Raw genomic sequence first — 17,160 nt, forward strand, 5'->3', positions numbered from 1 at the left:
CCTACAGGTAGGGAGGGGCACTACACCTACAGGTAGGGAGGGGGACTACACCTACAGGTGGGGAGGGGGACTACACCTACAGGTGAGGAGGGGGACTACACCTACAGGTAGGGAGGGGGAATACAGGTAGGGAGGGGCACTACACCTACAGGTAGGGAGGGGGACTACACCTACAGGTGGGGAGGGGGACTACACCTACAGGTGGTGAGGGGGACTACACCTACAGGTAGGGAGGGGGACTACACCTACAGGTAGGGAGGGGGATCTACGCTTCTCCTGAGTGATCGTAAAGAGAGGTTGTTGACACCGGGAGTAGCTTTATGTGTCATAACGCCTCCGGGGGGCGCTGGTATTGGGGCGCCGTGACGATGCGCCAGCGCCACCATGTGTTTAACCCTTTCACTACCACACTACAAAAGGTCCTCAGTCCACAATCACCACAGTCAGGACGTCCGAATCCCGACCAATCTTTCGCTGTCGACTAAAAACACACTTCTTCAATCAATATCTGAAATTAATTTTATTTATTTTTTAAACACTAACCTTCTTACTGTCCTATATATACTACCATGCACTCCTCCTACTATACTAATATGTCTTGTGTCTATGCACGCAACACTGCAGCACCCAAGTTTCAACACTGTTTGATGTAACATTGTTACTCACCTGTAAGAGTTGTACCTTTCCTTCCTGATGACTTGTCGTGCAGAACCTGTAAGTCGCTTTGGATAAAAGCATTCAGCTAAACGACTAAATGTAAATGTATCTGTGCCTCTTCCGTGGGGACATTAACCCTTTCACTACCACACTACAGAAGGTTAACCCTTTCACTACCACACTACAGAAGGTTAACCCTTTCACTACCACACTACAGACGGTTAACCTTTCACTGCCACACTACAGACGGTTAACCGTCTGTAGTGTGGTAGTGAAAGGTTAACCTTCTGTAGTGTGGTTGTGAACGGGTTAACCCTTTGTCGTGTGGCAGTGAAAGGGTTAACTTTCCATATTGTCGCAGTGAACGGGTTAACCCTTTGGTAGTGTGGCGGTGAAAGCGTTAACTTGTGATTTGATTGGCCTCCTCCCCTCAGGTGGTGATCGCCGTCAGCCAGCTGATCGCTGACGTCATTGGGATCGGAGGCACGCGCTTCCAGCAGTCTCTGTCCATCATCAACACCTGTGCCAACAGCGACAAGACCATCAAGGTCAGTAACTCTGTCCAAGTTCACGTTTTGTTTTTATCTCGTCACATATAAGGTATTTTTTTTTATTTATTTGTTTATTTGGACGGGACATATGCAAAATTAATTAACACTGTGTGGAGTGTAAAAATCGCCCGATTTAGCACAAGGCTAATTTCCATCCGTTGTCCCCAAACATAAAAACTGGACACATAGAAACAGTAAGAAATCTACAAATACATAAAAACAGGACACATAAAAACTGTAGAAAATTTACAAATACATAACAGCAATACACGGAAATACTAGTGGCTAGAGATATGTCACATGTGTTCACATGACTGGTTGGTCTTCAGCAATTTTTTTAGTTGCGCTCTAAAAGAAGCAAAAAAAAAAAAAAGAAGAAGTACATTACAGTGAAATGCTGGGTTCTGTGTGAGCCCCCTGAGATTGTGCTTCATACAAGGAACAAAAGTAAAAAGAAATAAAGACCAAACACTATACAAAATATACAATATACAAAACTAAAGTACAATATATTATGTTCCAGTGTCACTGAAATTAATTCACAAGGAAATTACATGTGAGGTGCTGTACTGCACATTAGTTATCTGATGACTACTTGGGTGTGGGTTTACACATAGATATATACTGTATAAACACTAGATGACTCATGTAGTTCACCGGCAGCCATCTTGCTTGAGTGGACTACTGCTTTAAGGTGATGATCTGCACAGACAAAAATACTCTTAACTCCAACCGGTTTGGTTTATTACAAACGTTATTAACGTGGCTATGTAAGTCGCTTTGGATCATGTAAAAATTCTTTAATAATCCCAAGGAAAATTCGGCACTACAGATCGCTCACATTGAACAACAATAAACATTTAGGTAGTCAATAGGACTAAAATAATAATAATAATAATAATAATAATAATAATAATAATAATAATAATAATAATAATAATAATAATAATAATAATAATAATAATAATAATAATAATAATAATAATAAGAAGAATAAAATAGAATAAAGAATCAAATACGGTCCGGGATATACATTCTAAAATCTTAAATATAAACTATCCAGCCAAAAATATACAGAAATATACAGTCAAATGTACAGTAATAAGTGTACAAATATAAAGTATAAAGTGTCCGGGAAGAAAAGCGTCGGCTAAATGTAAAACGACTGCCTTCTCCTCAAACACAGAACACGGCCTTTCCGTCGGACGTGAAGGACCTGACCAAGCGGATCCGGACGGTGCTGATGGCCACGGCCCAGATGAAGGAGCACGAGCGGGACCCCGAGATGCTGGTGGACCTGCAGTACAGCCTGGCCAAGTCCTACGCCAGCACCCCCGAGCTGCGCAAGACCTGGCTGGACAGCATGGCGCGCATCCACGTGAAGAATGGAGACCTGTCGGAGGTCTGTGGACATTAGAGAGACCTGTCGGGGGTCTGTGGACACTAGAGAGACCTGTCGGAGGTCTGTGGACATTAGAGAGACCTGTCGGAGGTCTGTGGACATTAGAGAGACCTGTCGGAGGTCTGTGGACATTAGAGAGACCTGTCGGAGGTCTGTGGACATTAGAGAGACCTGTCGGAGGTCTGTGGACATTAGAGAGACCTGTCGGAGGTCTGTAGACACCTAGAGAGACCTGTCGGAGGTCTGTGGACATTAGAGAGACCTGTCGGAGGTCTGTAGACACCTAGAGAGACCTGTCGGAGGTCTGTAGACATCTAGAGACCTGTCGGAGGTCTGTAGACATTAGAGAGACCTGTCGGTGTCTGTAGACATCTAGAGAGACCTGTCGGTGTCTGTAGACATATAGAGAGACCTGTCGGAGGTCTGTAGACATCTAGAGAGACCTGTCGGAGGTCTGTAGACATATAGAGAGACCTGTCGGAGGTCTGTGGACATTAGAGAGACCTGTCGGAGGTCTGTGGACATTAGAGAGACCTGTCGGAGGTCTGTAGACATCTAGAGAGACCTGTCGGGGGTCTGTGGACATTAGAGAGACCTGTCGGGGGTCTGTGGACATTAGAGAGACCTGTCGGAGGTCTGTAGACATCTAGAGAGACCTGTCGGAGGTCTGTAGACATCTAGAGAGACCTGTCGGAGGTCTGTAGACATCTAGAGAGACCTGTCGGAGGTCTGTGGACATTAGAGAGACCTGTCGGAGGTCTGTGGACATTAGAGAGACCTGTCCGGGGTCTGTGGACATTAGAGAGACCTGTCGGGGGTCTGTAGACACCTAGAGAGACCTGTCGGAGGTCTGTAGACACCTAGAGAGACCTGTCGGCGGTCTGTAGACATCTAGAGAGACCTGTCGGAGGTCTGTAGACACCTAGAGAGACCTGTCGGAGGTCTGTGGACATTAGAGAGACCTGTCGGAGGTCTGTGGACACTAGAGAGACCTGTCGGAGGTCTGTGGACATTAGAGAGACCTGTCGGAGGTCTGTGGACACTAGAGAGACATGTCGGAGCTCTGTGGACATTAGAGAGACCTGTCGGAGGTCTGTGGACATTAGAGAGACCTGTCGGAGGTCTGTGGACACCTAGAGAGACCTGTCGGAGGTCTGTGGACATTAGAGACACCTGTCGGAGGTCTGTAGACACTAGAGAGACCTGTCGGAGGTCTGTGGACACTAGAGAGACCTGTCGGAGGTCTCTGGACATTAGAGAGACCTGTCGGAGGTCTGTGGACATTAGAGCGACCTGTCGGGGGTCTGTAGACATCTAGAGAGACCTGTCGGAGGTCTGTGGACATTAGAGAGACCTGTCGGGGGTCTGTGGACATTAGAGAGACCTGTCTGGGGTCTGTAGACATCTAGAGAGACCTGTCGGAGGTCTGTAGATATCTAGAGAGACCTGTCGGAGGTCTAGAGAGACCTGTCGGAGGTCTGTAGACACCTAGAGAGACCTGTCGGAGGTCTGTAGACATCTAGAGAGACCTGTCGGAGGTCTGTAGACATTAGAGAGACCTGTCGGAGGTCTGTAGACATTAGAGAGACCTGTCGGAGGTCTGTGGACATTAGAGAGACCTGTCGGAGGTCTGTGGACATTAGAGAGACCTGTCGGGGGTCTGTGGACATTAGAGAGACCTGTCGGAGGTCTGTGGACATTAGAGAGACCTGTCTGGGGTCTGTAGACATCTAGAGAGACCTGTCGGAGGTCTGTAGATATCTAGAGAGACCTGTCGGAGGTCTAGAGAGACCTGTCGGAGGTCTGTAGACACCTAGAGAGACCTGTCGGAGGTCTGTAGACATCTAGAGAGACCTGTCGGAGGTCTGTAGACATTAGAGAGACCTGTCGGAGGTCTGTAGACATTAGAGAGACCTGTCGGAGGTCTGTGGACATCTAAAGCTTAGAGACCTGTCAGAGGTCTGGGTCTAGAGATATACAGCTGAAGGATAGATTATATGAAATTACATAAAAATGTATGCACAAGTACAGGACAACAGAACTAAGTTTGGCATCCAACCAGAGTGCAAATGTAACCGTAATGTACAATGTAAATTGGGTATAAAATATATAAATTAGTACTAGTGAGTAATAGTGCTAATCAGATGTACACTGCAGTACTGTATAGAGTTATAGTATTAATATGTACAGTGATACAGGTATAAAGACACTATGGTAAGAACCCCTAATGTACGGTATGTGTCCAGTGGTTAGATTCAATTCAGTCTATTGTAGTTATGTTCTGGTATAAGAAGCAATGTTGTGAAATTAGTCATCTAATGACACGCATTCATTTGGCTTTGTTTGTTTGTTTGTTTGTTTGTTTGTTTGTTCACAGGCAGCCATGTGTTATGTCCATGTAGCAGCTCTTGTGGCAGAGTACCTGAGGAGAAAAGGTGTGAAGTTACTGAATGAATGAATAGGTTATTTATTTCGGTCTTTGTTTACAACAAATCAAAAACACACTTGTGTTGACTTACAAAAAGAAAAAATCACAAATGGTACATATTCAAACTAAGCTCACACACAAAATCCCAACTCAATGACCGAAAAAATGAATTGGCTGAAGCACATGCTTATTTTTTGCATATCCTTTACAATTCTTAAAAACTAAATATATTTTAATATAAAAAAAAAACTTAAAATATGCTGCAAGATAAGAGAGAAAAAAAGGATGTTTTACTCAAAACTGTACTTATTTTACTTTTCCCCTGAGAAGTACACAACTTCAACCCGTCACTAAGGCTATTCCATAATTTTACTCCCAAAATTGAAACACATCTAGCTTTTACATTAGTTCTTACTTTTTTACATGTTTTAAGAATACACAACCCTCTTAAATTATACTTTCCTTCTCTTGGTTTAAAGAGACATTGAATACAAACTGGTAGGCTTTTGCTCTTGGCACGAAAAATTATTTCCAAAGTGTTTATGTACACTACACATTTTAATGTGCAGGACTTAATGAATAATGGATTTGTCGATTCAAGGTAACTAGTAGGGGTGGGAATCACCAGAGACCTCGCGATACGATACTATCGCGATATTTGAGCCGCGATACGATAGTATCGCGATACTCGATATATCGCGAATATTGCGATATTATTATTTATATTATATTATTATTTATATTTTTTTATCAATTTTTTATTTTTTTTGCTGCAAAGTTAAACTGTCGACATGTTTTATCTAATAAAATAAAGTTCAGTCTGTTCATCTCACTTCAATCATTTGTATTGCAGAACATGGTATTTTCTCAAGCAGACGGATGTAAACACTGTAATCTGTGTTGCATGTACCTGACAAACTGAACTGTTTGTATTATAGTCATATTCCAACTTAACTGAATGCACATGTGTGTGTGTGGACTACTGTACTATTACAGGTATTGAAATGAACAATGCAACTTCCTTATACAAAGAAATATATAACCAACATATCAATTAAACAATGTCAATTACGATTTGGCCCTCTTATCACACATGTGATCCAGACTTGGCGTGACACTCAGAAAGGGGGTAAAAAACGCCAACAATGGCACTCGCATTCCCCTCTATTTAATAACAATCTTCTCCTTATTGGACAACAACCTATTAGATACCCTAGATGGGAAAAGAAAGGCATACACACATTGGGGGATATCTTCGACAACTCTGGTCTCCGCTCTTTTCAGGATATATCCAACGGATATGATCTCCCCGGAACCTCCTTTTTCTTTTATTTACAAATAAGAGCAGCTCTGAAGGCTCATGGAGTGCCATGGGACGCTCCACTAGTGCATCACCGCTTTCACAAATTCTTTTATGACAAAGAGACATCGAGAGGCTTCGTTTCTGACTTTTATCGCCATTTACTCATGTCCTCGTATAAAGACCTTCCTCTGGATATGATTTGGAAATTTTGGAGAAAGGATGTCCCGGAGTTGGATGTAGATTTTGATTGGGATGCAGTCTGGGAAAATGTTCAGTTATCCTCACACAACCCAGATCACCAACAGATTCACCTACATTTTATTCACAGGACTTATTTAACCCCTAGACGATTGAATTCAATGGGTCTCAGACCTGACTCTTTATGTACCTTGTGTCCAAACGGCGCCACAGGTACATTTATGCATATGTACTGGGAATGCCCCCCTGTTGTGAGTTTCTGGGAAAATGTTACATATCAGCTCTCGGACATTTTCTCTACCGACCTCTATACAGGTGAAAAGACTCATTTTGGCCAACCTCACAGCCGCAAAAAAATTTATTGCCTCACGTTGGTTTCACCCAATCAAACTCTGCCCGAAGGTATGGTTTCTCACCTACCTTGATGTGATCTATTTGGAGATATCCACGGCACGTGTTGTAGGGGTTAAGGAATCTAATATCGCAATTTGGTTGGCTGCAGTGGGAAAGTTAAAAGAACGCATATAAGTTTGGGAATTTGTTTTGTTTTGATTTGTTTAGATTTTTATTTATTTTTTCATTTACTGAATAATGTAATGTGAGTGTGACTCATGTTGAGGTCCTTGGGTGAGCGGGGGGGGGGGGGGGGGGGGGGAGAACGGGCGAGTGTCCATGTAGGATGATCACTGTACAGTCTGCATCAGTTATTGTCATGTGGTGTTAAGTTATTGTCTTGGGAAGTCTTTTTATGTATTATTATTGTATTGTTTGCGATATGTTTTGTTTCATGTTAAAAAAAAAAAAAAAAAAAATTGATTAAAAAAAAAATATATATATATATAAAAAATTATGAATAATTAAATATCGATACTTGGCGTCCCTGTATCGATACAGTATCGCCACGCAAAGTATCGCGATACTACTACGTATCGATTTCCCCCCCCCACCCCTAGTAACTAGCTTTGTTTATTATCATCGTGTCTCCAGGCATGTTTATGTTTATGTCCCTCTGTGTCTCTCTCTCCAGGCATGTTTATGTTTATGTCCCTCTGTGTCTCTCTCTCCAGGCATGTTTATGTTTATGTCCCTCTGTGTCTCTCTCTCCAGGCATGTTCAAGCAGGGCTGCTCGGCGTTCCGCGTGGTCACGCCCAATATCGACGAGGAGGCGTCCATGATGGAGGACGTGGGCATGCAGGACGTGCACTTCAACGAGGTGAGAGACTCTGACCTCCCGCTGGTTGGGCAGGCCTAGGGTACACTACACACACCATGTGCTCGTCGTGGAGGCGTCGGTTCGAGTTCCGGCTCGGGACCCTCGTCGCTTTCCATCCCCCTGTCTCTCATCTGTCTGTCCGGGGGGCGTCTATGCTTTTACCAAACGTTCGTGTTTCCGCGTTCCCGTTTTGCGCTCTGATTGGCCACGCACGTTTCTGGTCATGTGACATGTGCGCCCAATCGCATGACGCGCCCATTTCCGCCTCGGCCAGCAGCAAACTACCTAACGCCTACGATCCACACTCTAACCTTAACCAACTTCGAAAGAGTGCCTAAGCTTAACCGGCGAAAGAACTTGCCGTCACACGATTGGGCGCACATGTGAATGAATGAATGAATGACTTTATTTGACAATATAAAAAATAAACATGTGACAGAAGAGCACAGTCAGGATATACTGCCAAGGATGAAACACAAAAAAGCTCAGAGCTTATTTCCATTGTGGTCCTTGTAGGGGGGTGGGGGAGTGTGATGCTTAATACATGCATCATACAAAACATGACATCACAACACATCACATATACCATTTAACATTTATATACATAACAGACTCATACAACATGCAAGGGTGCCTTAAGCTAAGTGTCTAGGTCAAGTATAGTCCCTTTTGAGCCATGTCTTCAGGCTGGACTTGAATCTAACGGCATTGTCTACGATTTTCAGGTCACTGGGCAGACTGTTCCAATAGACAGCTGCTGAATACAGAAATGACTCCTTCCCCATACAGCTCCTGAATCTGACTGGCACAAAGTCAGTTGAGCTGCGCCTAGTTTGGTATGCATGGGTGTCTCTGATTCGGTTGAAGTAGTTGTTAAAGTACACTGGCACTACCCCGTGCACTATTCTGTGAACTAGGCACATCCCTATCTGGTTTACTCTGTCTTCCACCTTAAGCCATCTCATGATCTCAAAGTGAGATGGGTCAAGGTGGGTTCGGGCAGGTAGCCTTAGTATTACCCTGATTAGCTTGTTTTGTGAAGTATGTAGTTTTATTTTCTGACTTTTGGGGGCACTGTTGTACCAGGAGCCACACGCATAGTCATAGTGACACTGTATGAGTGCTCCAGCAAGAATCTTCATCGCTGACTGATCTAAAAAATGGCGATTTTCTGAGCCTGACCTTTGACCCGAATAGAATGGATTCAGTCTTCCCCACATGGAGGGACAGCTTGTTGTAGCCTAGCCAGTCGCTAACCTTCTCTAGTTCTGCACTCAATGTCTGCTCAACCACTTGTTTGTCTTTGTGAGACACTAGAAAGGCGGAGTCATCCGCGTATAAAAAAAGATCACATGAGCAAGCTGCTTTCAGGTCATTAATATACAGGAGAAAGAGGAGCGGACCCAAAACACTCCCTTGCGGGACCCCGCACTCTACTGTCCGAGGACTGGTTTATATCTACCACCTGTTGTCTCCCTGTTAGGTAGGAACCAATCAATTTCTGAGCTGCCTCATTAAAGCCTAGGGCCCTAAGCTTCATTAACAGGATGTTGTGATCCACTGAATCAAATGCCTTCTGGAGGTCTAACATTACCATTCCACAGAACTTTCCCTCATCTACCTCTTTCCGGATGTAATCTGTGAGGAACAGCAGGCAGGTGTCTGTGGAGTGGGACCTCCTGAAACCAGATTGGTATTTGTACATGATGTTATTAGTGGAGAAATACCTGTCTATTTGCTCATATACAAGCCTCTCAATGGTTTTTGATAGAACGCCCAGGATGGAAATGGGTCTGTAGTTACCCGGTTCCAATTTGTTTCCCTTTTTGTGGAGAGGAATAACTCTTGCCGATTTCATTTCGCTTGGAAATGTTCCTGTGTCAATGGCTAGGTTGGTAATGTGAGCTACATATGGGGCAATGATTTCTGATGTCACATGACCAGAAACGTCAGTGGCCAATCAGAGCGCAAAACGGGAACGCGGAAACACAAACCATTTGGTAAAAGCAATCAGGCGTCTGGGGGGGGGCGACAGTGGCTTCACGAGGTAGAACGGTCGTTTGGTAATCATCGGAAGGTTCCCGGTTCGATTCCCGCTGCTTCTCCCGAGCAGCGTGTCGATGTGTCCTTGAGCAAGACACTTAACCCCCTAACTGCTCCCGATGAGCAGGTCGGCACCTCGCACGGTCACCTCCGCCGTCGGCAGTGATGGGCAGTAGCTAGCTACAAGTAGCGATGCTACATAGCTTAACTACAATTCTCAGTAGCGTGATGGTAGCGTCGCTACTTTTGAATCATGTAGCGTTGTCTGTAGCGCAGCTATTTATAGAACGAAGTAGTGACGTAGCGACGAGGAAACGCTACAACGCTACTGTCGGGAGAAACAGTCTAGACCAGGGGTAGGCAACCCTAGGCACGCGTGCCTGCATAGGCACGCGGGGGCATTTGCATAGGCACAGGGGGCAGCATAAAAAAAAAGAAAATTTTATTTATTTTTATTTTTTGCTTTGAAATATTATAGTGAAATATTTTGCACTGTTGTCGCATTTATCTTGTTGAAATCATCCCACAGGTTCTTTTTACTACCACATATTTAATTGAGACCCTTTATTTGTTTATTATTTCAATTTAGCTGGAAATACATTGCTACATCATTCAGTAACATTTGCAGAGCCTTATAACAAAAACATTATTACGGTCACCATTGTGACCAGTGGGATTAATCAACAAATTGTATTATTTATTTTTCTATTTCATTGAACATTGCACATGTTAAAAGCAATTTTTGTACTCAAAATGTGAGTATTACCAAGTCAACTTGTGTTCTTAAAACAATGACAATAAACATAGTTTTATTAGGTTGAAATAATGTGGTTGTGTACTTATTTTTCTGTTAACTTATTATGGATTGAAAACTGAAAACCTTAATGCACAGTAACTGAACTCAATATTTTTAAGTTCTGGTAACTTATTATATTTTTTTTTACAGTGTAGTCTTGCGATCAATCAAAACTTATTTACACGATATACCTCACATTCACCCTCCATTCACATCCTGGTGTTCTCCATTAGGCCTGTAGGTGGAGCTATGACAGCACACGTACAGTACAATTGGTGTGTGATGTGTCCAAAAATGAATGGGCAAATGTGAGTGAAATGGTTGCACTGTATGCAGCTGTTTGTCTGCATTGCATTCCCCCCCCCCAACTCAGATTTAGGGTTGATACAACCATCATAATAATATTGTTAATAATAACAATAACAATAATGATGTAATAATGTAAAAATTATCATTAAAAAGACCTGATTATGAGAAAAAAATATTACGATGCATGGAATATTGTTGAGGCACACTAGTTACAACTATATTTCAAACAGGCACTCCATGTCAAAAAGGTTGCTGACCCCTGGTCTAGACTATAAAGATTTGTGAGGAGAAAAAAAAATTCTCTGTAGAAAACCCACTATGATTGGTTGGTTGGTTTAGATATGAGTATGACGACTCGCGATTGGGTATGGTTAGGCCAAAACATTACCGGTAGGCCAATCAGAGGCAGGATAGGGCGGGACTCCAGCCCGCAAACAAGGAAGTGAAAATCGAAACGCAGACCCATGAATGAGAATGAATGAATGCAATTTACAATAACAGAACCAGTCCGCGCGAAATAATGGCAGAGGGATTTGATGTTTCCACTGATGGCATTGATGAAGATGATGATGTCAACAATAACAACAATGCCTCTCCAAGGCCCTACCTGGACACGTTTATGAGTTTGACTGAAAAAACGCCTAAAACATATGTGTTTAGGTGTTTATTGTGTCAGCCAAAAACTAAGCTGCTCTCAACTTCCCACACGTCCAGTACTAACTTGAGAACACATATTCAGGTGAGCTGATGAAAACCTTTACTGTCTTTACATAAACATTGTCAACTGTTCCCAAACAGCACACAAGTCAGTGCACTTTTTATCAACAGCTTTAACTAACAGAGATAGGCTAGCTGCTATGAACAATATTATGGGGGTGGAGAAAAGAAAAAAATAGGAAAAAGATCACCTAGAGCAGTGGTTCTCAACCTGTGGCCATGGAATGTTTTGTTACATATCTAGCAGCCAAGGATAGTATTGTTTGTCTAGGAGTGTCAAGCTTGAGTGTTATACTCTGAGTACATACTGTAGTAGTATAGACATATTAGCATAGTTGGTAGTAGTATATACATGGTAGCATAATACTAGTAAAATGAAGTAAAACAGTTATAATTCAGATATTGAAGAAGTGTGTTTTTGGTTGATAAAGTGGGCAGGTTTCAGAATATGCAGAGTTTAGGGATAAATAATACATAAAGATAGAATAGAAAAGAAAAAGACCATTACTGCATCAAAAGTAATCAACAAACTATACTATAAAAACTGATCAAACCAAATGGTCTCTTTCTTTTCTTTTGTAGAGGCTGCACCCAGCTAAACTTGCCTTCCTGGATTTTGTACATAATACAAGTTCATGTTAAAAGGATGACACAAAAAGCCAGACCGAGGGCTTGTTTCAGTTTTATAGTAAACAATCAAACTGAGCATTTTTTTGCCTGCCTATTTATTTGGTGGAAAAAAGTAGTGCCGATGTAGCTAGCTATTTTTGCCATGTTCTTGTAGTGTAGCTTGCTACATTTCTCTGGGGATAGCTTCCATTGTAGTTGAGCTATATTTAATCAAGAGTAACTTGTAGTGTAGCTTTCTACATTTTCCAAGTAGCTTGCCCATCACTGGCCGTCGGTGTGTGAATGTGTGAGTGAGTGGGTCAAATGTGAGGAACAAATTGTAAAGAGCTTTGGATAAAACCTGCTGCATAAAATGCACCATTTACCATTTCACTGTGTCTGATAACGGCTAAATGTCATAGAAATAATCTTAGAAAACTAAACTAGGAAACCCTGATCGCTCCAGCGGAGCTGTTCTGCGGCAGTCGATGACTTGAGATCGTGCTGAGTGACGTCTGCGCGTGTGAACGAGTAGAACCGTGTAGAACAGTGTAGAACCGTGTAGAACCGCGTAGAACTGCGTAGAACCATGTAAAACCGCGTAGAACCGAGTAGAACTATGTAAAACCGAGTGGAACAGTGTAGAACCGTGTAGAACCACGTAGAACCGTGTAGAACTGAGTAGAACCGTGTAGAACCGAGTACAACCGTGTAGAACCGTGTAGAACCAAGTAGAACCGTGTAGAACAGTGTAGAACAGAGTAGAACCGAGTAGAACCGAGTAGAACAGTGTAGAACAGTGTATAACCAAGTAGAACTGTGTAGAACCGAGTAGAACCGCGTATAACCGCGTAGAACCGTGTAGAACCGAGTAGAACAGTGTAGAACCGAGTAGAACCACGTATAACCGTGTATAACCATGTAGAACCGAGTAGAACCGTGTAGAACCGAGTAGAACCGAGTAGAACTGTGTAGAACAGCGTAGAACAGTGTAGAACCGTGTAGAACCTTGTAGAACCAAGTAGAACCGTGTAGAACCCTGTAGAACCCTGTAGAATCGAGTAGAACCGTGTAGAACCGAGTAGAACAGTGTAGATCCGAGTAGAACACGTAGAACAGTGTAGAACCGAGTAGAACCGTGTAGAACCGTGTAGAACCGAGTAGAACCGAGTAGAACCGTGTAGAACAGTGTAGAACGCGTAGAACCGAGTAGAACTGTGTAGAACCGTGTAGAACAGTGTAGAACCGCGTAGAACCGCGTGAGTGAAGTGGGCGGAGCTGTTGTCTTCAGTGAACACAACAAAATTATAATAATAATAATGAACTTTATTTGTATAGCACCTTTCATATAAGAATTGCTTCACAGCAGTAAAAAAGACATACAATGAGCACAGAAAATTGCAAGAGCAATGCATGAAGTGCAGACATAAAATAAGTATAAAACAAGCATAAAATAGACGGCTGCAAAATAGACAAAGTCAGGGTATAGGTAGAACATATGTTTTCATATTAGGATCTAACATCTTAATAGGCCTCTTTGTTTACGGTTTGATTATATGGCAATTTTAAAATGGACTAGACAGAGTACAATAGTGCAGTGCAATAGAAAATAGTTAGTAAAATAGAATTTTACAGAGTAAAATTATATAAAATAATAATAAATGAATGACTCTGAAGCTGAAGGTTCTTCCTTCTTTTGCTGTATTTAAAAGTAAGATCTCTGACCGCTGTGTGTCACCGTGTCTTACCGTCTTAGCTGATTCTTTATCGTTTATTCTTATTTATTGTGCCTATAATGTATGTAATTGCTGATAAACCGCGTCTTTGTTTTATAATATCGTTGTCGCTGTAAATGAGGGTAACCTCTGTCTTACGAGTTGAAATAAAGGAATGAAATTAATAGAATAGATGGAAAGACACCTAAAAATGTAAATCTCCACGCGATTTGACTTGATACTGACCCTCAGGGTTTGGTAGACGGCCAAATATCTATGCTTATCTTACACAAGACCTACGTGCCCAATGGAAACGTTAATACACTTCCATCTCGGGACTTATCTTCAGCAGCTGCACTAGATGGTGGAGTTTGCACTGTGGCAGCGATGGTCTGTGTGGCTCGTATCTAATCAGACGATCTGATGCAGGGTTTCTGTCGTACAATAGGCCACGTGAACTCTGAACCCTGAAGCACTGAGCCACGCGTCAGTAACACCTGTCGCCTAATTCTCCTCTGTATCATAATTAAGGCCGAGACGATTATGCCATTTGGAAAGAATCGATAAATCTGGACCAAATTATCGATAAATATCGATATTTTTATTCGTATATAAAAGAAATAATTATGTTTATTTTGCAGCAATTCTTTGTTGTTGCCGCCATCTTTAGTGTTACAGATTTCCCCATTCAAAACTACCACAGTGATCCTTCTCATGTTACAGTCTGGTGGTCTCTGGATGTGATGGAGGAGTGCACTGCATATTGAACGCACAGTGCAGAGTTGCAATTCAACTGAATTTACATGAAATGGGGATGTTTTAACTCAAACATGCCACAAGACCTAGTATTTTAGTATAGTATAAAGTATTTAAAAAATATATATATCGATAATGTGACGCCACTTATCGATATCACGCAGTTATCGATAATTATCGATATATCGTTAAGTGGTCTCAGCCATAATCATAATTCAACTTTTCTTTTTTTTCATTATTATTCATTATCACAGGATGACAAGTTGCTTTGAAGGATTTGAGCAAAATCACTTGAATATATGCATGAAATTCCCACTCATAAATATTTTAGACGCTCATTAACCTGCACTTGGAGCTTGGCAATAAATCAATATTATCGTTTATAGCTCTCTGTCTCTCTCTCTCTGTCTCTCTCTCTCTCTCTCTCTCTCCAACCTTTCAGTCAGTCTGCACTGCGGACCGTGGAATGAAACCGATAAGTCGTATAAGTGTGAACTATCAGTAGTCTACTTCACACACTATGTTTCAGAGAGCAGTCTACTCTATATTTCCAGCAGACTGACATTTATTGAGTTTATTAGGATCCCCATTAGCTGTTGCATGACAACAACTAGTCTTCCTGGGGTCCACACAAAACATAAAACATTACATTCAACAAGACTTTTACAGAACAGAAAATAAAAAACAGATTTCTGAAGTCCATTTTCTTTCAAGCATTGACTTTCATATCTTCCATCATATACCACTTATTTTCAGATTTTCATTTCATTGGAAAGAAAATAATGATAATAATAATAATGATAATAAAATACGAATAAATACAAGTACTTATATCTGCATTTACAGATGCCAGCCTTCAATTCGCTTAAGGTACACCTACCTGAAATGAAAATAAAAGAGAAGAATGAATCGCACTGATGAGGGCTCGCTCGTGTGTGTGTGTGTGTGTGTGTGTGTGTGTGTGGGTGTGTGGGTGTGTGGGTGTGTGGGTGGGTGGGTGGGTGGGTGGGTGGGTGGTGTGGGTGGGTGGGTGTGTGGGTGGGTGGGTGTGTGGGTGGGTGGGTGGGTTTGTGGGTGTGTGCGCGCTGCTGTGTCATAAACATGATGTCTCTCCTCTTCAGGACGTCCTGATGGAGCTGCTGGAGGAGTGCGCAGACGGACTGTGGAAAGCTGAGCGTTATGAACTCATCTCTGACGTCTACAAGCTCATCATCCCCATCTATGAGAAGCGCAGAGACTTTGAGGTGCGACGGCTCGTGGTTCCAGAGTTGTATTTTACTTAGTTTAATTTTTTTTTGCCTTTTCTCCCGTCTGGGGAGGGTGTAGAACTACCACTTGCTGCCCTACTGTCAGTCTGGGGAGGGTGTAGACTACCACATGCTGCCCTACTGTCAGTCTGGGGAGGGTGTAGAACTACCACATGCTGCCCTACTGTCGGTCTGGGGAGGGTGTAGAACTACCATTACTGTTAGTCTGGGGAGGGTGTAGACTATCACATGCTGCCCTACTGTCGGTCTGGGGAGGGTGTAGACTACCACATGCTGCCCTACTGCCGGTCTGGGGAGGGTGTAGAAGTACCACATGCTGCCCTACTGTCGGTCTGGGGAGGGTGTAGAACTACCACATGCTGCCCTACTGTCGGTCTGGGGAGGGTGTAGACTACCACATGCTGCCCTACTGTCAGTCTGGGGAGGGTGTAGACTACCACATGCTGCCCTACTGCCGGTCTGGGGAGGGTGTAGAACTACCACATGCTGCCCTACTGTCGGTCTGGGGAGGGTGTAGAACTACCACATGCTACCTTACTGTTAGTCTGGGGAGGGTGTAGACTATCACATGCTGCCCTACTGTCGGTCTGGGGAGGGTGTAGACTACCACATGCTGCCCTACTGTCGGTCTGGGGAGGGTGTAGACTACCACATGCTGCCCTACTGTCTGTCTGGAGAGGGTGTAGACTACCACATGCCGCCCTACTGTCGGTCTGGGGAGGGTGTAGAACTACCACATGCTGCCCTACTGTCGGTCTGGGGAGGGTGTAGAACTACCACATGCTGCCCTACTGTCGGTCTGGGGAGGGTGTAGAACTACCACATGCTGCCCTACTGTCGGTCTGGGGAGGGTGTAGAACTACCACATGCTGCCCTACTGTCGGTCTGGGGAGGGTGTAGAACTACCACATGCTGCCCTACTGTCGGTCTGGGGAGGGTGTAGAACTACCACATGCTGCCCCCTACTGTTGGTCTGGGGAGGGTGTAGAACTACCACATGCTGCCCTACTGTCGGTCTGGGGAGGGTGTAGACTACCACATGCTGCCTTACTGTCAGTCTGGGGAGGGTGTAGACTACCACATGCTGCCCCCTACTGTCGGTCTGGGGAGGGTGTAGACTACCACATGCTGCCCTACTGTCGGTCTGTGGAGGGTGTAGACTACCACATGCCTCCTCTGATACGCGTGGCGTCA

The 17,160-nt window shown here is 43.3% G+C and overlaps 1 protein-coding gene across 2 annotated transcripts in view; it reads left to right on the forward strand.

Moving 5' to 3' along the window:
• Nucleotides 1-17,160, forward strand: part of LOC311229007 (dedicator of cytokinesis protein 9-like) — a 502,654-nt gene that overhangs the window by 458,914 nt on the left and 26,580 nt on the right. For both annotated transcript variants that reach the window (XM_084314997.1, XM_084314998.1), the window contains exons 42-46: nt 1,092-1,205; nt 2,395-2,610; nt 4,988-5,045; nt 7,647-7,753; nt 15,820-15,942. In XM_084314997.1, coding sequence (XP_084171123.1) covers nt 1,092-1,205; nt 2,395-2,610; nt 4,988-5,045; nt 7,647-7,753; nt 15,820-15,942 — 618 coding nt within the window. The remainder of the gene's footprint in view (nt 1-1,091; nt 1,206-2,394; nt 2,611-4,987; nt 5,046-7,646; nt 7,754-15,819; nt 15,943-17,160) is intronic.

The sequence above is a fragment of the Notolepis coatsorum genome (genome assembly GCF_963971535.1).
Source record: "Notolepis coatsorum genome assembly, chromosome: 5".
Lineage (NCBI taxonomy): Eukaryota > Metazoa > Chordata > Actinopteri > Aulopiformes > Paralepididae > Notolepis > Notolepis coatsorum.